General features: G+C 40.3%; 2 protein-coding genes across 4 annotated transcripts in view; one reads left to right on the top strand and one right to left on the bottom strand.

Annotated features, from left to right (window-relative positions):
* The window catches only part of cacna2d3a (calcium channel, voltage-dependent, alpha 2/delta subunit 3a), a 308,948-nt gene that overhangs the window by 247,948 nt on the left and 38,035 nt on the right, over positions 1-22,965 (top strand). The window lies entirely within an intron of this gene.
* LOC133555036 (leucine-rich repeat and transmembrane domain-containing protein 1) lies at positions 1,740-14,789 on the bottom strand. 2 transcript variants are annotated; one of them, XM_061904457.1, is made up of 4 exons: positions 14,462-14,789; positions 8,853-9,237; positions 8,558-8,763; positions 1,740-2,460 (listed from the first exon to the last, which is right to left on the bottom strand). In XM_061904457.1, exons 1-4 carry the CDS (start codon positions 14,556-14,558, stop codon positions 1,952-1,954), a joined length of 1,197 nt encoding a protein of 398 aa, XP_061760441.1. In that variant the 5' UTR covers positions 14,559-14,789; the 3' UTR covers positions 1,740-1,951. The 2 variants fall into 2 exon arrangements, with proteins under 2 accessions (XP_061760441.1, XP_061760440.1); XM_061904456.1 differs by having other exon boundaries at positions 1,746-2,460; positions 8,853-9,240; positions 14,462-14,787.

Below are 22,965 nucleotides of genomic sequence, written 5' to 3'. Positions count from 1 at the left end.
AGACCTTTTATTATAAGATCTTATCGTTTGGCAAGGTACGTGTTTTTAGGTATCATTTTTCACCCAAATGCCTTTCTTTCCGTATAAAAAATAATGTGGGTACATTTGGAACGTCTATCTTTTCCTATTATACAAATGTGTAATCAAGAAACTGCTCAAATATATGATCAGTATAAATTTTGCAGTTAGGTATAATGTCTGTATTTATTTTGTACAATACATACTAATAGACATGTTTACCTTTACATAATTGACTCACAAACAACATCTCAAGTGACTGGACAGTAAATGTTTGTACGAGTAAATGGGATTTTGTGCAGCAGTACAATAATGGACAATAAGCCATGTGAACCCCTGAAGTTGTGGAAACACAACAAGGCTGAGTCCAAGTTTTGTTATTGCATTAAAAATGTACCCATTGTCCCTGAAAGAGTTGTCAGAAAAATATCCTTAATAAAACACATTTTCTCTGTAAAACTATATCACATTTTTAGGCACAAACAATGTAATTCTGCATAAATGAGCTTTCAGCGCACACACCCACAATTGGCATAAATAATGACACAAGCACTCTTTGTGTCCTTTTTTTTTTACAAACAAATGAAATATAACAATATTGATGAGCTGCCAACTATGAAATTCAAAATTAGACAAGATAACCATGAACAACATCTAAAAAATTCATTTCAAATACCAGAGATTTACTAAGATCTACAAATACAGAGCAATACATTTAGCAATTTGCATCTACTGTATCTGTGATATGCATCTCTCAGAGAAAATATTATGCTATATATTATTTTTTTCCCCCACTTTGCCCTGTGCCTTGAAATTTGCGCACTGTTCCATTTATTTACTGCATAGAGAAATACCTGTGTAAATTAGCTACCCATGTTTTAGAAGACGCTACGAACATGAATCACAATTAGACATCTCTCTCCCTGTTCTCACAGTCACACATGCACACACATGTAGAGTGGGGCAAAAAAAGTATTTAGTCAGCCACCGATTGTGCAAGTTTCCCACTTAAAAGGATGACAGAGGTCTGTAATTTTCATCATAGGTACACTTCAACTGTGAGAGACAGAATATGAAAAAAAATCCAGGAATTCACATTGTAGGAATTTTAAAGAATTTGTTTGTAAATTATGGTGGAAAATAAGTATTTGGTCAACCATTCAAAGCTCTCACTGATGGAAGGAGGTTTTGGCTAAAAATCTCACGATACATGGCCCCATTCATTCTTTCCTTAACACGGATCAATCGTCCTGTCCCCTTAGCAGAAAACAGCCCTAAAGCTTGATGTTTCCACCCCATGCTTCACAGTAGGTTTGGTGTTCTTGGGATGCAACTCAGTATTCTTCTTCCTCCAAACACGACGAGTTGAGTTTATACCAAAATGGATACATGGATGATACAGCAGAGGATTGTGAGAATGTCATGTGGTCAGATGAAACCAAAATATAACTTTTTGGTATAAACTCAATTCGTCATGTTTGAAGGAAGAAGAATACTGAGTTGCATCCCAAGAACACCAAACCTACTGTGAAGCATGGGGGTAGAAACATCATGCTTTGGGGCTGCTTTTCTGCTAAGGGGACAGGACGATTGATCTGTGTTAAGGAAAGAATACATGGGGCCATGTATCGTGAGATTTTGAGCCAAAACCTCCTTCCATCAGTGAGAGCTTTGAATGGTTGACCAAATACATATTTTCCACCATAATTTATAAATAAATTCTTTAAAATTCCTTCATTGTGAATTCCTGGATTTTTTTTTCACATTCTGTCTCTCACAGTTGAAGTGTACCTATGATGAAAATTACAGACCTCTGTCATCAGAACTTGCACAATCGGTGGCTGACCAAATACTTTTTCGCCCCACTGTATGGCATCCAAATATTTTTGAGTTAAAGGGTTGAGACCCACGTTTAAAGTTGTGTCACCATCTTCTAGGCAATAGCGTTCTCCAGTGGTTCCTTTTCATCCAGTGTGGCAAGCTTGGCTGCGCGAGCTGCCGCCAACTCTTGATTCTTCTTTAGCTCTCGCTGATACTTAGCCATGATGGCAGCATATGCGCATCCGTAAACCGCTGCGGCCAGCATCATCAGACACACTATCCCACAAACTACACCGGTGATGATCACTGTGGCGATAGCGTGACGCAAGTTGACTGGTCGGTGCCTTTGCTTGGGCTCGCACTCCGGCAAACTTCCTCCACCACCGCCAAAGCCCTCCCCCATTGCCATTGGGACATGGAGCGCGTGGCTTGAAGGGTGAGCGTGGTTACCATGGATGTGGCCTCGCAGCAGCCGCTCCGACTCCAGATGATGGATGTTGGCAAATAGGTAATGGTAGCTGGTGGTCATGCAGGCATGGAAAAGCTGGTAAGGGACCTTCTGTAGGTCTCTGTCCCTCATCTCGAGAGGCTGGTAGCAAAGCACCTCATCCACTGCACCACCTTGAGAGCAAAGATATATGTCATCAGTTGTGTTAAATTCCTTTTGGCAACTCGCTATAGAGATGACCTGAGTCACAGCTCAGCTTCAACCAGTTCATGCATGGGCTTGTGAGGCAATGTTAATTTATCTAGCCTATAACGGCTTTTTTGAATTGGCTCTATGAAGTCTATTATGATTAATAGTCGGACCTCAGCGGCCGCCTTCTGTGATCATACTCAATCAGTATTTCATTTATCACTTTCTGTAGACCCTTTTTTTCCTGACTGGATGATCTCTATTGTTTTATTCACTACACATTTTGGTTTCAAGGCTGATTGTTCGTTTTTTGTTTTAATTGTAGTTTGCAAAATTTAAAGAAAGTGTGCAACATCCATTGACCAACTCGATCTAATACTGCAAGGATATAATTTAGCAGTCATATAAATAGTCCAGCCCAGGCTTACGCAAAACTACGCCATACACATATATATATATATATATATATATATATATATATATATATATATATATATATGTATGTATCTTCTTGTTGTGGGCAGATTGGCTCTTACATGCACATGCATCTTACGCTGTTGGAATTTCTAATGCAAAGTAGCGTATAGTTTTGACTTAGCGTATTTCCTTGAATTGCCGCCGGGCCCTAATTAATTTAAAACCTCTCCTCACTCCGGCACTTACCAAAGGCATGCGGTAAAAGTAAGCATGCGCTAATTATTTTAATACCTCTTCTCACTCCGGCACTTACCAAAGGTATACAGTAAAAATTTGAGTGTGATGTGAGTTTGGACCATAAATCTTACTGAATAGCTCTTAATTTTCTTCCCTTTATGCGATTTCAAATTAATGGTATTGAAATCAGCCTCCTCTATTTTGAAAATGATGACAGGGGAAGTGTCACTCGTGACGTCACGAGTTTGACCAGGCGGTAATACTAAGTATGCACTAATTGTTTTGGGAAGCGAGTTTGACTCGGCAGTAATTCAAGGCAGGCACATACTATATACCCTGCGGCAATTCAAGGAAATACGGTATATATCTCAGGAGACTCAATATAGAAGCGCTAAAAGCTATACCATGCCTGGCAGGGAGAAGATGCTGTCGAAGTAGAGGCACATAAATAAGACAGCCCACAAAACAGCCCATCTCCAAGAGAAGGTCCGGAAGTGGTTTGTTAGTCTGTAATACGTGATCTATACAAAATTTTAGACCAAAGAACCACCATTACTTATTATGTAGACCTCAAGGAAGTGTTTTAAATGTAAGAAAAAAAATTGTAATATAACCCTTTCTAAAGACTACTCTTCTAATATTTTCGCGATCCACTTGTAGGATTGTGGTCGACAGGTTGGCGACCCCTAATATACAGTGTGTGCAAACTATAGAATAGTGTGTAGTATTAGTGTACATGTTCTTCATAGGCTACCACAGCTTAACAGTTGGTGCAGAAGGCTTCAACCTGATCTTTGTGGGGATTCCATAGCGGGCCACAATGATCCATAGTGTGGACCTGTCAACCGATTGAAAGGCCTTTGCGTAGTCAATGAAGTCAGCATACAGTTGCGAGCTTAATTCTGTTGACTGTTCAACAATGATTCTCAGAGTTACGATCTATCTGGGCGGTAGCTTGGTTAGTTGTCTCTCAGTTCAGACTCCATGGCATTTGCTGTACGGTTTAGGATTATTCTGCAGAGTAACTTGATGGCAACTGAGAGGAGCACCCAGAGGAGCATTATGCCACGGTATTTTAATGAAGGGGATCTGATGGAGCCCTTGGTTGGTTGTCTCTCAGTTCAGACTCCATAGCATTTGCTGTACGGTTTAGGATTATTCTGCAGAGCAACTTGCTGGCAACTGAGAGGAGCACCCAGAGGAGCATTATGCCACGGTATTTCAATTAAGGGGATCTGATGGAGCCCTTCAGCATGACCACTGGAGTAAGACAGGGTTGCCTCCTGAGCCTGCTGCTCTTCATCACTACACTAGACTGGTTAATGAGGGAAACTACAAAAGAAGGCAGGACAGAGATACAGTGAACATTGATGTATATGCCTGAAGACCTGAGCCATAGCATCAACCAGATGAGGAAGAAAACGGGTAAACTCAAGCACAACTCAAGACCTGGTAAAAAACAGCTCGGAAAGCCAAACCTGTGTGCTGAAAAGGAACAAAGCTGGAGATGGTGAATGACTACCTAGCTTGGAATTTTTCATAGCAATGATGGAGGGGAAAACAAGACATACGCACAGGGAAGGTCAAAGCTGTGTTTGCCCAGCTAAAACCATTCTGAAGATCCAGGAACATCTCCACCAAAACCAAATTCAATCCAATGTAAAGTCCATCTTACTATAGAGCTGCGAAAGGTGGGCCAAGACACAATTCATTAGAAAAAACTCCAGATCTTCATCATCTCAAGACTACAACACATTTTAGGAACTTGGTGGCCCAAGAATATCAGTATCCAGGAACTGCTCGTAAAAACAGGTCAGGAGCTAGTCGAAGTTACAATCAGAAGAAGGAAGTGGAGATGGATTGGCCACACACTTCGGAAACCTTCAACATCCATCACCAGAGCTGCCCTTGAATGAAACCCTCAAGGGAAAAAAAGGAGCGATAGGCCACGGCTTTCCTGGAGGAGGGGTAATGACAAAGATGTAGGCCGAGAAGATACTGCATGCAAGAGGTGAAGAAAAGCGTAGGGGACCGAAAGAGGTCGAGCCAACTTGCTGAGACCCTTTGCAGTAGACAGGGGGGAGAGGATTAAACAAAAACATTACTGGGAATTTTGCATCGGATCTTCTAATACTGGTCAAGCAATTGTAAAGTTGTGCATACTGCCTTATTTAAATGACCTACCTGTGGCGTTTTGCTATATAAGCAGGAGACACATACTACTTTTTATGGGCATTTACAAGCAGTCCTGCAGTGCATCTACATTGAAACCATCCATTCATCTATTTTCTTACGCTTATCCAAGGTCAAGTTGCGAGGGCAGCAGCGTAAGCCGAGAAGCCTAGACTTTCCTCTCCCCAGCCACTTAGTCCCACTTCCCCGTTGCCTCCGACTGGTTGAACGTGCCTTAAACTCCTCTGACCAGATGCCCAAACCACCTCATCTGGCTCCTCTCTATGTGGAGGAGCAGCAGCTTTGCTTTGAGTGCCTCCCGAATGACAGAGCTTCTCACCTTAAGCCTAAGGGAGAACCACACCACCAGACAATGAAACCCACATTTTTTTCCACCGCCATCGATGAAAAAAGACGCAGGATGCAAAAATGCATAGTTTTTTTTTTTTTATTTAGGAGATATGTTAATAATATATAGTCTGAGTGAAAAAAACAAAAAACATTATAAAACTGTCACGATCAGCTTTAATGGAGTAGAACCCCAATAGAAAGAAAAAAAAATAAAATAAAGCACACACAAAAAGGAGTGAGGAGAAATAACTAATGATAGACATAAAAGGTGTGGAAAGGAAACAGTTAACACTACATGGCAACGCCGGGGTAGAGCCACACGAACAAGAATTGTGAGTGGAGCCAAAGCAGAGGAGATGAACACGACTGGAAGGGTGAACCATCAGGAATGTATCGGTTTCAAGTGAAGGAACTAGAGAGTAGTCAGGAAAAAAATGGAGTTCAAGTCTGCGCAAAGGTTGCTCTGCCTCGTGACCCAAAAAACAGGCAGTGCAACCCAAAAAAGCAGACAGGTGGCAGAAAAGCTGCCAGATCGTGACAAAACCATATCAAAGAACACCAAAACGTGTCAATCAAATTTGTCTTAATCAGCCCCCGTAGTCCTCTATCAGCCCAAAAATTATAAAATGATGTTGCTAAATAGAAGATATGTCTCACTTTTCTTTTTCTAACCATTAAAAATGTTGACACACACACAGGACGGAGTATTCTTATCTGTTCATTGTCCGTATGTGCAGCGCAAGCACTGATCCTGTAGCCCTGTGTGGAACTGTCACTTTGCACGTCTTTTTGACTCATTCTCAATAGAACGCAAAATAATGCTCGCATAACGGTGATATGTTTTGATTAGGGGTGTAACGGTACGTGTATTTGTATTGAACCGTTTCGGTACGGGGGTTTCGGTTCGGTACAAAGGTGTATCGAACGAGTTTGTACACTAAAGTCTTAACAAGCTGCTCTGCAGCTGCCTCTGTCTGAGCAGTGAGCACCCAGCATTGTCCCGCCCACACAACCATCTGATTGGTTACATACAAAGCCAATCAGCAGGGCGTATTCAGAGCAATGTAACAGCCAATCAGCAGGGCATATTCAGAGCGATGTAACAGCCAGTCAGCAGGGCGTATTCAGAAAGCATGGAGTTAGTGCTCCGGCGTCGAGATGAGCAAATATGTGTTTAGCAGGTGAGCAGCTGACATCGTACACTCCCCAAATTATAAAAAAAACACTTCCCATTCACAACTATTACAAACATCACTATGAGCCCGTTGACCTTCTAGAAACGTAAACTGAAGCTCAGCTCTCTCATAGTTCTGGGTTGAGGTGAAGGCTAATTAGCATTTAGCGTAACGTTAGCACATTTTGCTGTGTGTGTGTGTGTGTGTGTGTGTGTGTGCATAATAAAAGTCAACTACAGGCTTCCCAAATTCTGTAATAAATTAAGCATGATGAGTTGACTTGAAACGGTTTAATGTTGCACTTTTTATATGTAGAAGAAAGGTTTTGTCATTTTATTTAATCAAAGCAACAACTTGAGGCAGTTTAATGTTGATTAACGTGGGCAGAATTATTATAGTGTTCCCAATGTTAAAAGTATAAAGCCATCCATTTTCTACCGCTTATTCCCTTTCGGGGTCGCGGGGGGCGCTGGCGCCTATCTCAGCTACAATCGGGCGGAAGGCAGGGTACACCCTGGACAAGTCGCCACCTACATCGCAGGGCCAACACAGATAGACAGACAACATTCACATCAAAATCAAATTGCAGTTTGGTATTTATGTAGTTTAAAAATGTTCCTCAACTGATGTACTACCTTGTGGTTTGTTTTGTTCATATGTAGCATCATCTACAAAGATGCAAAGAATCTAGTGGAATCATTTAGAACAGCAGGCTAATTTTCATACTTAGCAAACTATCTGGTCCGCGGGCGGCACAATTGATACCCCTGAGGTAGACTGGTCCAAAAAGTGTGGCAAGGAAAGAATGTACCAATATGAATAAGCGATTTGGCCTAAAATCTATATTGCGATACATATTGCAGCTTAAGTATAAAGCCATTGTTTACAAATTTGGTAAATAAATAACCCAAAAAATTATATTTTGTTGTTTTCTTACTGTACCGAAAATGAACCGAACCGTGACCTCTAAACCGAGGTACGTATCGAACCGAAATTTTTGTGTACCGTTACACCCCTAGTGTTGATAAATCACATTGTGTGTGCTAAATCATTATATTTGCATCTTCTCCCCCCGCAGTATTGTGAATGTTTGGATGATTGGCATATATTTTGCATGTTATTGAAGAATGAGACGCAAACTGGATTGCACGCCTTATTCTGTTCACTTAACAGACACAATCCACTTTGCACATGTTTAGTAGATCAGCTTAGCATGTGCTATCAGGTTTTAGTACACGCAAACCTTTATTAGATCAGGCCCTAATTTAAAGTTCAAATACTAATGATTGTCACACACACAAGGTATGGGGAAATTATTCTCTGCATTTGACCCATCACCCTTAATCACCCTCTGGGAGGTGAGGGGAACAGTGGGCAGCACCGGTGGCCGCACCCGGGAATCATTTTTGGTTGCTCCAGTAATGTTGATAGAAGCAGTACTGTACTTAATACAATGCACTTAATGCAATACTGTGTGAGTATTGTCCTATATGAACCAAACTGATATAGCTTTACTCAACTGCACATCAAACACATGCACACTTAATCCACATCCACACTATGTATTGATTGGATTACATGAGGTTATGAAACCATATATTATGTGCAATCAGTCAGTAATTATTTTAATCTTCAATAGTTTCATTATGTCTAATAATATATGAAACACTTGGGAATTTATTACATTACATTGATTACATTCTGCTTATTGTCAAAGCGGTGCTCTCACCTTTGAAGAGGTAGGTCTCCAGCCACAGTTTGAGGCCTATAAGGTGGCAGTCACACTTCCATGGGTTGCTTCGTAGTGTGAGGCTGTCCAGGCGGGCCAAGGTCTCCAGCAGGGATCGGTCTAATCGTGTTAGCCTGTTGTGGGCGAGCCCCAGGTGGCTCAGGTTCCTCAGATTGTCACCCATGGCTCCGGACAAGCCCCACAGGCTGGGACAAGGTAAACAACATGATATCAAATGAGCACAATTACATTAAAATCCCGTTGTTGTCTGATTTAGATAGTTGTGATGCCTAACCTGTTGTGTGAAACATCAAGGTGTGAAAGTGAATGAATGGGTCCAAATAACCGCTTGTCAAGCTCTCTCAGGCTGTTGTAGGCCAGGCTGAGCCGCTGCAGAGTTCTGAGCCCCAGAAGAGCAGTTGGGGAAACAGATGTTATCGAGTTGTTTGATAGATCGAGAATGCGAACAAGCGGTATTTCTCGAAAAGCCATCGATCCAAGGCCTCTGATTCGATTGTCTTGAAGATATAACTCTTGGGTGTCTGGATGTAATCGTCGAGGTATGTCATACAGGCCTCGACCCCTGCAGTCCACAACTTTGGTGTTTGCATTGCAGCTGCACTCTTTGGGACAGGCATGTGATTGAGAGAGAAGGGAGAGGAGGCAACACACCAGTATCACTGCTGTGGGGAAAATAGAAATAATAGGTTAAAACAGGATAGTTTATTATGTAATATTATATTGATATCATCTGTCTTGGTTCGTTTACTGTATGTGGTGTATATTTACTTGAAGGTGTTTTATGATGATTTTAATCTACTTTCAAAACATCCCTTGTGGTCTAGAGCAGTGTTTTTCAACCTTTTTTGAGCCGAGGCACATGTTTTGCATTGAAAAAATCCAGAGGCACACCACCAGCAGAACTCATTAAAAAACGAAACTCAGTTGACAGTAAAAAGTTGTTGTTGCAATTGTTGGATATGAATTTAAACCATAACTAACCATGCATCACTATAGCTTTTGTCTCAAAGTAGGTGTACTGTCACGACCTGTCACATCACGCCGTTACTTATTTTAATTTTATTGCTGTTATCCAGTGTGTAGTGTTTTAGTTCTTGTCTTGCGCTTCTATTTTGGTGTTTTTTTTCTCTTTTTTTGGTATTTTCCTGTAGCAGTTTCATGTCTTCCTTTAAGCAATATATCCCGCATCTACTTTGTTTTAGCAATCAAGGACATTTCAGTTGTTTTTATTCTCCTTTGTTGATTTTCATGTCACGTTCGGATGTACAGTGTGGACGCCGTCTTTGCTCCACAGCAAGTCTTTACTGTCGTCCAGCATTCTGTTTTTGTTTATTTTGTAGCCAGTTCAGTTTTAGTTTCGTTCTGCATAGAAGGCTACGCTTCAATGCCTTTTTCTTAGTGGCAGTCACCTTTTGTTTATTTTTGGTTTGAGCATTAGACACCTTTTTACTTCCGCACTGCCTCCTGCTGTTTCCGACATCTACAAAGCAATTAGCTACTAGCTGCCACCTACTGATATGGAGTATTACACGGTTATTCTGCCGAGCTCTAGACAGCACCGACACTCAACAACAACACATAATTTGCAAAATATTTTTAACCCAAGTAGGTGAAATTAGATGAAGTGAAGTGAATTATATTTACATAGCGCTTTTCTCTAGTGACTCAAAGCGCTTTACATAGTGAAACCCAATATCTAAGTTACATTTAAACCGGTGTGGGTGGCACTGGGAGCAGGTGGGTAAAGTGTCTTGCCCAAGGACACAACGGCAGTGACTAGGATGGCGGAAGCGGGAATCGAACCTGCAACCCTCAAGTTGCTGGCACGGCCACTCTACCAACCGAGCTATGCCGACCCACGGCACACCAGACTGTATCTGGTGTATCGCGGCACAGTGGTTGAAAAACACTTTTCTAGATATTATGTATTGGATTTGCTTTGGTATATGATTTTACCACCCATTTTTGAAGTTTGTCCAAAAGATATTTGAATCTGGAGGCGTTCCCAGATACCAAATGAAGCAACGCCCCACCTTCTCCAAAAGTATTACAAAGTATCTTTTGAAAATGTACACCGTTTAGATATGTATATTGCACTTGTCACCGCTACTTATTTTCCAAAATCGATCAAAAATAAACTTCATAAACATTTTTAAATTCATTCGGTCACAACGACCTGCACACTTGCTGATCGAATACAAGCTGAAGCCAAAATGCATGGACCTTATGATTTGACGCTTTGGCATTGCAAAAAAAAGCATGCATTTAACATGAGTATCCAACATAGTAGCAACACTTATAAGTCAGAAAATGCAACATTTATCATAGGTACCCTTTAACTTTTCTTAACTTATACAATTTGGTGGGCTGTGCCATGTTGGTCCACATCCAAAATCAAATCCAGATATCTATATGCATGTGTGTATAGTTTTACCATTTTTAAAAACAAATCCACAAATTATTCCTGATATTAAAACCACCTGCAGAATTTAGGTGTTTAATCTTGGCGAGGGCTGAGCTCTCACGTTGTTCTCCTTTTTTTTATGATGTTTTAATTTTAAGAGAGGATAACAAATACATTTTTGCATGAGTTCCCATACCTTCACTAATCAGCCACTATCCTAAAGCAGAGAGTGTCTTTAATAATCCAATGAGACGGGTTTACGGGTAAAATTTTCAAACTCATCCACAGTATTGTCGTGACTTCCATATATTAATGCATATATGCCTACTTTTAAACAGTTGAAGATAGCACAAGACTGAGTCTAATAAAGAAGAATATGATGTTCACGCCTACCCTTTCAGTCTGCTTCGACAAACGCCTTCTGTGACGTCAAAGCCTCGTAATGTAACCCCTCACCCACACTCTGCCCACACACAAATCCATACACAGCAGATATTGGGTGTCTGATTCCCTTTGAGAAGACTTCACAAGTCCATTCCTCCTGTAACATTACAGCAGTATTTATAGCATTGGCTGGACTAGCTAGAGGCTAAATGAAATGCAGTTAAGGCCCAAGCCTGGGAATGTAGCTGGCTAATTGTGTATTTACAGATCCTGAACTCATTGGTGCAGTGTATCAAGTATTGCCTTATTACAAGGATAATCAACAACGTTGTTTTGGGAGCTGCATTTATAGAAAGCTAAGGACTTGAGAGTCAGACTTCTGCCTTCACTATTAGTCATATTTGGTATATTCTGGAGAATTAGCGTCCTCTACATTAGACAAATGATTTTGGTCAATGTATTTTTTTCCGAGTTACAGGAGCGCTCTGCTGTTTTTAAGGAGCTTCTGCGAAAAAAGCTGGTCAAAGATCATGTCTGTGACAGCTCTCTAGTGTTTTTTTAGAATCTCCTGCCAAAAATGTGCAGCCCACCAGTTGAATAGCCCAAATGATTAAAAAAGGGACATAAAAAGTAACATTGAGGAATGCTGCTAGTTAAAAGTTAATCAAATGACCACTGACTGCATCTGACGGAAACAAGTAACAGCGAATCACATTGCAAAAAAAATGTGTAGCTGCCAAAAAGGAGAGGACTTATAGTACTTAAATGGAAAAACAAGTGGACTTTATATGCCTGATTATGTTTCTTTGGATCCATTAAATTGTATCCAATTGTTTGTACTTACAATCTACAAAGTATGTGAAAGTACCATCTACAAATCACAAAATGCCACAAATTCAGTCGGCCATTTAGAATATTCCGTTCCGAATGGTGCCGGCAACTTCTGTAGATTCGTGGTCGAAAGACATCACAAGAGGACCGCTCCTACACTCTGATCATACCAACAGATCAGTCATACTGGAAAACTGCAAAAATTTACATGAGACAAGAACACTTATGTTCGATTTTTTTATGCATTTAAAATTATAAATAAAAAGCTGACAATAGAATCAACAGATCTTAAGGGTCCTCTATTGCGCCCATAAATTCTAAAAAAAAACAAAAAGCCAATAATAATCTATTTTACATGTTATTACCTTAAAAATAACCACATATGAGCAATATTGTTATTATAAGCACCTATGCAGACAACCTATCTAGTGACACATTAATAGCTGTGAGCTAATGCTAGCTCACACTGCTATTGTTGATACTCAAAGCCGGCAACTGCTTCTGTTCGTCTCAAATTTGCTAAAAGTTCATTCTAAACTATAATTCATGCATCTCTCACCTGGCGGTAGACTAATGTAGCCATGGACCGACCGCGAGACTGGTTGACTTTGACATCACCCGAGACAACGAAAAAGACACAAAGGACACTAGTTTGGGTAACTTTTTTTTTTGTAACCCTCCGTAAATTGTGTGATCGATTCTTCATTTAAACAGGATTGTGTGAGCGTCCCATCGGTCGAAATCCGAGTGAGAGTGAAATTGCTACAGTAAGTGTTGGTTTTATTATGGTTGGATTGTATGTTAAGCATTGAGCAATGCAGGTAATGCTATAAAGTTTCAGTTAAACTTCTAAAACTTATTTCTCATCCTCTTTATGTTCAGGCTCAAAAATGTAAGGTTCGGTGTCATATTTTTTTCCAAAGTAATCGTTGGTGGCTCTCACAAAATGTGCCTTATTAGCATTGTTGTTGATGGAGAAGTTATCTGTGGTTCCTAACTGTACGTCACGGATCATGTGACTGGCTTGCTCAGGAACTCTCAAAATGGCTTGGGAATCTCAGTGAGATTGATACTATTTTGATCATATCTATTTACTGAACTTTGCAAGTCTTTTTGGTGTCATAAATCACATGTATATGAGAACAGCCTCAATATAGAGGCATCATGTTTTTCCATTTTACTGGTAATTCAACGCCTTGGTTATGTAAGTCACAAGTTTGGACCCCAGTGTTCCAAGTATGCTGGCAAGGTTAAGATGTCAATGCAAGGATTTGCCAATGGGTTTACAGCGGTTCAAATTTCTCTATGCAACAAAATGCAAAATTGTCAGGGGTTGGTTTGGTGTCATTCTGGTGCCGCCAGTTCAATGGCCTATAGGCAGGTTATTTACAAAATGTGAGCACTAAAATCAAACTGGGATGAGAAAGCATTCCAACAACTAATCAAAACATTGACAAGCACATCGAGATCAAATTCTGGGATTGTGTGCGCTTCTCTCAACTTAGCCATCAGGAGTTTATTCAAAGCTCACTGCCATAATATGAATTGATATAATGCCTTTTACTGGAGGTTGTACTAACTGTTCATTTGCAATTCCTGTTATGTTTTAAATAGTACTCTAACTTGGCACAAGTTTGCACTTTGAATTGAAATTTGAGTTTTTAAATATTTCTGACCAATCATATTGTGTAGTTTCTTTCAATTAAATATCTGAGAAGGCTGCTGAGGTTAATATTTCGTGTGATGTTTGTATGATGAGTTTACAGCACTTTTTTTTATAGCTACAGTAGTGTATATTCTTAAGTGTATTTCCTTGAACACATTATTACCAGTACATACAGAGCACTTGCATGGCCACACGTACAAAGAGCATCAGCTCAGTGGAGTGCTGTGGCTCTAGAACGAGGTCAAAAAAAGCCTCTGTGCTTTGATGCTGTGTTTGTGTGTCCCTCCAGCCCCCAGTAGGCATGCAGAGAGGCTTGCAATGATGGGCACACACAAGTCACAGCTAGTGGCTTCCACTTTAAGTTAGCCGATGCATTGCATTTTGGTGAAAGGATCCTCTGAGAGTGATGTGAAATTGCAACATTAGACAAAACACACCGTTGAATGTTATGATTATTGCTCTTATGATTCAGCAATTATTACAATTAGGCAACGCCATTGGTGTATTATACAATAGTTTATGCATGCTGAGATGCAGCAGCCCACCTTCATATGCTCATATACCTTTGAAGCAAAATAATCCTGAATAGTTCTCCTACCTCTCATATCTGCAAGGCGTCCTTCGACCACTTGAGTTTGCTGTCCTTTTTTATCTCCCTTTTGGGTTCGAGTGACTGACCCTTCTTCAGCATCCATTAGCCATCATTGAGTCTAAGATGAGTTGTCCTGAGTCTCATCTTGGTGGGCTGAGATGGTCAGTGAGCAGGATTTTCAAATAAGTCAATATGAGGCTCGGAAAAGTGCGTTGCTCTCAGAGTCCCCAACACTGCCTACAAGCATGAAACCCCATCAGAGGGGCCGGATCAGAACACAGCGCTCAGTGCCAGCCAGCAAGACAGTGTGGGAATCACTGAAGCTCTCTCTCTCTCTCTCTCGCTCTTTCCCTAGCTCTCTTGCGCTTGCTTGCAGCCTGTTTGTTCTGTCTCTTTTATTTTCCATCATGCCGTTTTTATGCTTCAACATATTTTTTTCTCTTCCCTCTGCCTTTGACATATTTTTTTCTGCTCTAAATTGTACATCTGCTACTGCTTGCACCGTCTCCCTGCCCCTAATATCAGTAAACATGACTGTGTTTCATTCCTAGGTGGACAGCTGTGCTTCTTAAATCTCAGAGTTCACGTGCACTTTGACTTTTATGGTGTATATTTATTTGGCGATAGCTTACCGTCACAAAACCAGATCTGGGGTCTGGCTTTTCAGAAACTAAAACATGAATCCTGGATGCCCCAGTGTGGTGCCATGCTCAGATGCTAATGTGCAAGAGCCAAGGGCAGAGGGGATGGCAGAACATGCTCCCAGCGTAGCAAAAAAAAAAAAAAAGAGCATGCATGAATGCACACATGCGCATGCACACACATAGACACAGTAGGATATTAAGCTGTTGCAGTAAATCTACATTGGATGGTTTTTGCATGTGAATGGATGGACCACTAAGCTCTTTAGAGCTCTTCGCTCACTTGAAGGAGAGGCAAAAAATGAACCAAAGGATGAAACAGGAATAGATTAACAAGTGAATCATTTTTAATGATTACTTTATATAATACGACCTTGGATCATGTCGTCCTTGAAATAGGCCCTTGTACATCCTTATCTTAGGCTGAATGATTTCCCTTCACCCTGTCATATTAAACTATCATTTACATTTTACATTTATTGACATGGGGCGGTGTCAACCCTTCTGAGCAGTAACTATACTGCCTGTAAGAACTGTTTTAATAATTCTGTTTTTTGGTCATCTATTATTGTTCATTTATTCTCCATTGCCAGTAGGAACTGGAATCTTTGGGCACCTCACAATTTGATAATGATTACGATTCAGTAATCACTGTAAATAAAGTAATACAGACAGTTATAAAATGTGGCTATTTCCAGGGAGCCACTTCCCTGAGTGATCTGACCAGCTTTTTTTTTATTATAGGGCACTTATCATTCTTTTGCACACTTTTCTATTCATTTGATACATGTGATGGGAATTTCTTAAAAATGTTATTAAATTTTGCAAGTGATTATTGATCATTTAGTGAAAGAAAAGAAATGTTAAACTGCATGAAAATATATATCGTACTTTTTTCAAAAAATCGACAGTGCGCCTTATAACCCGGTGTTCCTAATGTACGGAATTATTTTGGTTGTGCTTACCGATTTCAAAGCAATTTTATTTGGTATATGAATCCATTAAAGAACACCAAAACTTCAAATGTTCCATTGGGAATATACTTATCATCCTCTTTTGCACACTTTTCATTTGATACATGTGATGGGAATTTCTTAAAAATGTTATTAAATGTTGCAAGTGATAATTGATCATTTAGCGAAAGAAAAGAAATGTTAAACTGCATGAAAATATATATCGTACTTTTTTCCAAAAATTGACAGTGCCCCTAATTGACAGTGTTCCTAATGTACGGAATTATTCTGGTTGTGCTTACCGATTTCAAAACAATTTTATTTGGTAAATGAAGCCATTAAAGAACACCAACATTTCAAATGTTCCATTGGGAATATACTTATCATCCTCTTTTGCACACTTTTCATTTGATACATGTGATGGGAATTTCTTAAAAGTGTTAATAAATGTTGCAAGTGATAATTGATCATTTAGTGAAAGAAAATAAATGTTAAACTGCATGAAAATATATATCGTACTTTTTTCAAAAAATCGACAGTGCGCCTTCTAACCCGGTGTTCCTAATGTATGGAATTATTCTTGTTGTGCTTACCGATTTCAAAGCAATTTTATTTGGTATATGAAGCCATTAAAGAACACCAAAACTTCAAATGTTCCATTGGGAATATACTTATCATCCTCTTTTGCACACTTTTCTATTCATTTGATACATGTGATGGGAATTTCTTAAAAATGTTATTAAATGTTGCAAGTGATAATTGATCATTTAGTGAAAGAAAAGAAATGTTAAACTGCATAAAAATATATATCGTACTTTTTTCAAAAAATCGACAGTGCCCCTTATAACCCGGTGTTCCTAATGTATGGAATTATTCTGGTTGTGCTTACCGATTTCAAAGCAATTTCATTTGGTATATGAAGCCATTAAAGAACACCAAAACTTCAAATGTTCCATTGGGAATATACTTATCATCCTCTTTTGCACACTTTTCATTTGATACATGTGATGGGAATTTCTTAAAAATGTTATTAAATGTTGCAAGTGATAATTGATCATTTAGTGAAAGAAAATAAATGTTAAACTGCATGAAAATATATATCGTACTTTTTTCAAAAAATCGACAGTGCCCCTTATAACCCGGTGTTCTTAATGTATGGAATTATTCTGGTTGTGCTTACCGATTTCAAAGCTATTTCATTTGGTATATGAAGCCATTAAAGCAATCAATCAATCAATCAATGTTTATTTATATAGCCCCAAATCACAAATGTCTCAAAGGACTGCACAAATCATTACGACTACAACATCCTCGGAAGAACCCACAAAAGGGCAAGGAAAACTCACACCCAGTGGGCAGGGAGAATTCACATTCAGTGGGACGCCAGCGACAATGCTGACTATGAGAAACCTTGGAGAGGACCTCAGATGTGGGCAACCCCCCCCCTCTAGGGGACCGAAAGCAATGGATGTCGAGCGGGTCCAACATGATACTGTGAAAGTTCAATCCATAGTGGCTCCAAGACAGCAGCGAGAGTCCCGTCCACAGGAAACCATCTGAAGCGGATCAGCAGCGTAGAGATGTCCCCAACCGATACAGGCGAGCGGTCCATCCTGGGTCCCGACGAGCGGTCCATCCTGGGTCTCGACTCTGGACAGTCAGTACTTCATCCATGGTCATCGGACCGGACCCCCTCCACAAGGGAGGGGGGGACATAGGAGAAAGAAAAGAAGCGGCAGATCAACTGGTCTAAAAAGGAGGTCTATTTAAAGGCTAGAGTATACAAATGAGTTTTAAGATGAGACTTAAATGCTTCTACTGAGGTAGCATCTCGAACTGTTACCGGGAGGGCATTCCAGAGTACTGGAGCCCGAACGGAAAACGCTCTATAGCCCGCAGACTTTTTTTGAGCTCTAGGAATCACTAATAAGCCGGAGTCTTTTGAACGCAGATTTCTTGCCGGGACATACGGTACAATACAATCGGCAAGATAGGCTGGAGCTAGACCGTGTAGTATTTTATACGTAAGTAATAAAACCTTAAAGTCACATCTTAAGTGCACAGGAAGCCAGTGCAGGTGAGCCAGTACAGGCGTAATATGATCAAACTTTCTTGTTCTTGTCAAAAGTCTAGCAGCCGCATTTTGTACCAACTGTAATCTTTTAATGCTAGACATGGGGAGACCCGAAAATAATACGTTACAGTAATCGAGACGAGACGTAACAAACGCATGGATAATGATCTCGGCGTCTTTAGTGGACAAAATGGAGCGAATTTTAGCGATATTACGGAGATGAAAGAAGGCCGTTTTAGTAACGCTTTTAATGTGTGACTCAAAGGAGAGAGTTGGGTCGAAGATAATACCCAGATTTTTTACAGAGTCACCTTGTTTTATTATTTGGTTGTCAAATGTTAAAGTTGTATTATTAAATAGAGGTCGGTGTCTAGCAGGACCGATAATCAGCATTTCCGTTTTTTTTGCATTAAGTTGCAAAAAGTTAGCGGACATCCATTGTTTAATTTCATTAAGACACGCTTCCAACTGACTACAGTCCGGCATGTTGGTCAGCTTTAGGGGCATGTAAAGTTGGGTGTCATCAGCATAACAGTGAAAGCTAATACCGTATTTGCGTATGACGTCACCTAGCGGCAGCATGTAGATGCTGAAGAGTACAGGGCCAAGGACCGAACCCTGGGGAACTCCACACGTTACCTTAACATAGTCCGAGGTCACACTGTTATAGGAGACGCACTGCATCCTATCAGTAAGATAAGAGTTAAACCATGACAGGGCTGAGTCCGACATACCAATTCGTATTTTGATACGCTCTAATAAAATATTATGATCGACGGTATCGAAAGCAGCGCTAAGATCGAGGAGCAGCAACATAGATGACGCATCAGAGTCCATCGTTAGCAATAGATCATTAGTCAATTTTGCGAGGGCTGTCTCAGTCGAGTGATTTGCCCTGAAACCGGATTGAAAGGTTTCACATAGATTGTTAAACGCTAAGTGCTCATTTAGCTGCTCCGCAACAATTTTTTCGAGGATTTTCGAAATAAAGGGAAGGTGAGACACCGGTCGGTAGTTTACCATGAGGTCAGGATCGAGGTTAGGTCTTTTAAGGAGAGGATGAATAACCGCTTTTTTGAATGCAACGGGAACAGTGCCCGAGGAAAGTGATAAGTTTATAATATTTAGCACTGATGGACCTAATAATACAAAAAGCTCCTTGATAAGTTTCCCAGGAAGTGGGTCAAGTAAACATGTTGTTTGTTTTATTCCATTTACACGTTGTAACAATCCTTCTAATGTTATTTCATCAAAACGAGAGAAACTATTTTGGATATTTGCAGTATCCGCCGTATATACAATCGTATCTGTGTTACTATAACCCCGTTGTAGCTGGGACGCATTGTCTTTAATCTCCTTTCTAATAAGTTCAATTTTCTTATTAAAGAACTTCATAAAGTCATCTGCCGAATGGGTGGAGCTACTGGAAGGAGTCCCTTGTTGGGTTAGCGATGCTACAGTACTAAACAAAAATTTTGGATCGTTTTTATTAATGCGGATGAGATTTGAGTAATAATTAGTTTTAGCTAAGGTAAGCATGCGTTTATAAGTTATTAAACTATCACTCCATGCTTGATGGTGCACCTCAAGTTTAGTCGTGCGCCATTTGCGTTCCAGCTTTCTACATAATAATTTCTGAGCTCTAGTTTCTTCAGTAAACCATGGCGTACGCCTTTTTGGAGCCTTTTTTAACTTCAGCGGTGCTATACTATCAATGGTTTCGCGCAGGGCGTTGTTAAAGTTGTTAGTGAGGTTATCAATAGAGCCCACATACTTTGGGAACGGTGCCATTACCGAGGGCAGTAGGTCCGCAAGAGTCGTCGTTGTGGCAGCATTAATGTTGCGGCTGCTATAGCAGTTATTATTCTTATTAGCTTGCCGAACATGAGTCTGAACTTCGAATTTTATAAGGTAATGATCGGACATTACTTTAGTATACGGGAGTATCATAACTTTGGAGACGGTGATACCTCTGACAAGCACTAGGTCTATCGTATTGCCGCTGCGATGCGTCGGTTCATTTATTATTTGTGTAAGACCACAGCTATCAATTATAGTCTGGAGCGCCACGCACGGTGGGTCCAATGGGGTATTCATATGGATATTAAAGTCCCCCATTATAATTATATTATCGGCGTGCGTCACTAGATCAGCAACAAACTCTGAGAATTCACTAATAAAGTCCGAATAGGGCCCTGGGGGGCGGTAGATAACGGCCAGGCACAGAGGCAGAGGTGTGGCAGACTTCATAGAAAGCACCTCAAACGATTTATATTTATTATTTAAGTTAGGACTAAAGTTAAAGTTTTCGTTGTATATTAGTGCGACACCCCCTCCCCTTTTGAGGTGACGGGCAATATGCGCATTCGTATAGTTAGGAGGGGATGCCTCATTTATCGCAAAAAAGTCGTCTGGTTTAAGCCAGGTTTCGCTAAGACCGATGACGTTAAGGTTGTTGTCTCTAATGACCTCATTGACTAATAACGTTTTGGGAGACAAAGATCTGATGTTTAGAAAGCCCATATTATAGGTAGTGGGCTGTTTTAAGGAGTTGTTGATGAAATTATCCGTCGTAGCAATATTAATAATGTTACGTTTATTATGCGCAGTGTACTTAAAATAATTACGACCATATCTAGGAATTGATATGACGGGAATTTTCAGATTGTCTACTTGGCGCTGCGATAAACTGAACGCATCATAATTTGCCACCTCAGTAGAGCGCATGTCTAACTCTGACGTAGTCATAGACACAGTAGAAAAAACATTTTGTGAGTTGTGTATTATTCTACGAAAATTGCTATGTGTACAGGGATCATCCAGCCTGGCGCTGGCTAGTTCTAACTTAACTGACTCCATACCCAGGCTAGCAGGCTCTGTAATTGCCTGTGACCGGGCTTGCTCTAGTGCAGTTAGTCAAATGTGGCTCAATGCGAAGTCTATGTTCCGAGACAAGAGGATAGCGCCGTCCTGGTTAGGGTGAAGGCCGTCTCTCCTCAGCAAGCCAGGTTTGCCCCAGAAAGAGGGCCAATTATCAATAAACGTAAATCCCTGTTGTCTGCAGAAGCTATCCAGCCACCTGTTAAGAGAGACTAATCTGCTATATCTCTCATCATTGCCTCTCCCAGGCAGGGGGCCAGAGACAGTTACTCGATGCCTGGACATCTTTCTGGCGAGATTACAAGCCCTGGCTATGTTTCTCTTTGTAATCTCTGATTGTCTCATCCTAACGTCATTGGAGCCAACGTGTATTACTATATTCGCATAACTAGTGGTGCGGTTAGCCTGCCGTACGTGTTTACTAGACCTGTTGCGAGTTAGCTCCCTAAGATTAGCTTCAATGTCAGGTGCTCTGCCCCCGGGAATACACTTAATTGTGGCTGGTTTGCTAAGCTTTATGTTTCGGGTGATGGAGTCCCCTATGACTAAAGTGTGGTGCCCGGTAGACTGGGGTGTAGGACTAGCTAAAGGGCTAAATCTATTATGCGTCTCAACCGGTACACCGTAGCTTGTAGGCCGATTAGGGCTGCTACAAGCTGGGCTAGTTAGCTCGCTACAGCTAACGCTAGCAGATGTGTCCGCAACATCTAAAGTTACGAAATTACACTGCTCTAACTGGCGGACACGGCTCTCTAGCAAAGCCAACCTATCCATGAGTAAAGTGCACGAAGCGCAGGAAGCCATACTCACAGAAACTTTCCGTCGCCGAGTGAAGAACACCAAAACTTCAAATGTTCTATTGGGAATATACTTATCATCCTCTTTTGCACACTTTTCATTTGATACATGTGATGGGAATTTCTTAAAAGTGTTATTAAATGTTGCAAGTGATAATTGATCATTTAGTGAAAGAAAAGAAATGTTAAACTGCATGAAAATATATATCGTACTTTTTTCAAAAAATCGACAGTGCGCCTTCTAACCCAGTGTTCCTAATGTATGGAATTATTCTTGTTGTGCTTACCGATTTCAAAGCAATTTCATTTGGTATATGAAGCCATTAAAGAACACCAAAACTTCAAATGTTCCATTGGGAATGTACTTATCATCCTCTTTTACACACTTTTCTATTCATTTGATACATGTGATGGGAATTTCTTAAAAATTTTATTAAATGTTGCAAGTGATAATTGATCATTTAGTGAAAGAAAAGAAATGTTAAACTGCATGAAAATATATATCGTACTTTTTTCAAAAAATCGACAGTGCGCCTTATAACCCGATGTTCCTAATGTACGGAATTTATTCTGGTTGTGCTTACCGATTTCAAAGCAATTTTATTTTGTATATGAAGCCATTAAAGAACACCAAAACTTTAAATGTTCCATTGGGAATATAGAACATTACACACGCCGCTCAAAAATATGTCAAAATATTTCAGTAAAACTTTGGTAAGCTATGAAGCCGCACCCCTTGATGGATTGTCGGAGCATTACGGCTACCATTGTCAGGTGTACTGTGATTTAACTTACAGTTATTTTTACGGTGCGTGTATAAGGACCGCAAAGTGGCACCTATTATCAGACATATTATCTACTGTTTTGTTCCGCAATATAATGCAAAACAAACATTTCTCTCCTTCTGGTACCTGCTGATGTGTATTTGGGATCTGCATAAGTCTACAAAATTTGCGCGTCTCCGCCATTGTAGTCCGTGGGGACACCATCGTCGATAAGCTTCTTCTTTTCATCTACAAACGTATATTCTTGTTGTTGGGCATTCATCCTCCGCTTTTGCCATTTCTAATAAAAAGTAGCATAACATTGTAACTTATATCTGTCAGTAGACAAAAGCTACCAGTGTAGTGGGTTTACATAATTCACCCACAGAACTTTAGTTATT

This window comes from Nerophis ophidion, linkage group LG06, assembly GCF_033978795.1.
Source record: "Nerophis ophidion isolate RoL-2023_Sa linkage group LG06, RoL_Noph_v1.0, whole genome shotgun sequence".
NCBI lineage: Eukaryota > Metazoa > Chordata > Actinopteri > Syngnathiformes > Syngnathidae > Nerophis > Nerophis ophidion.
The sequence above is the reverse complement of the archived record's forward strand: the minus strand, read 5'-3'. Positions and strand labels throughout refer to the sequence as shown.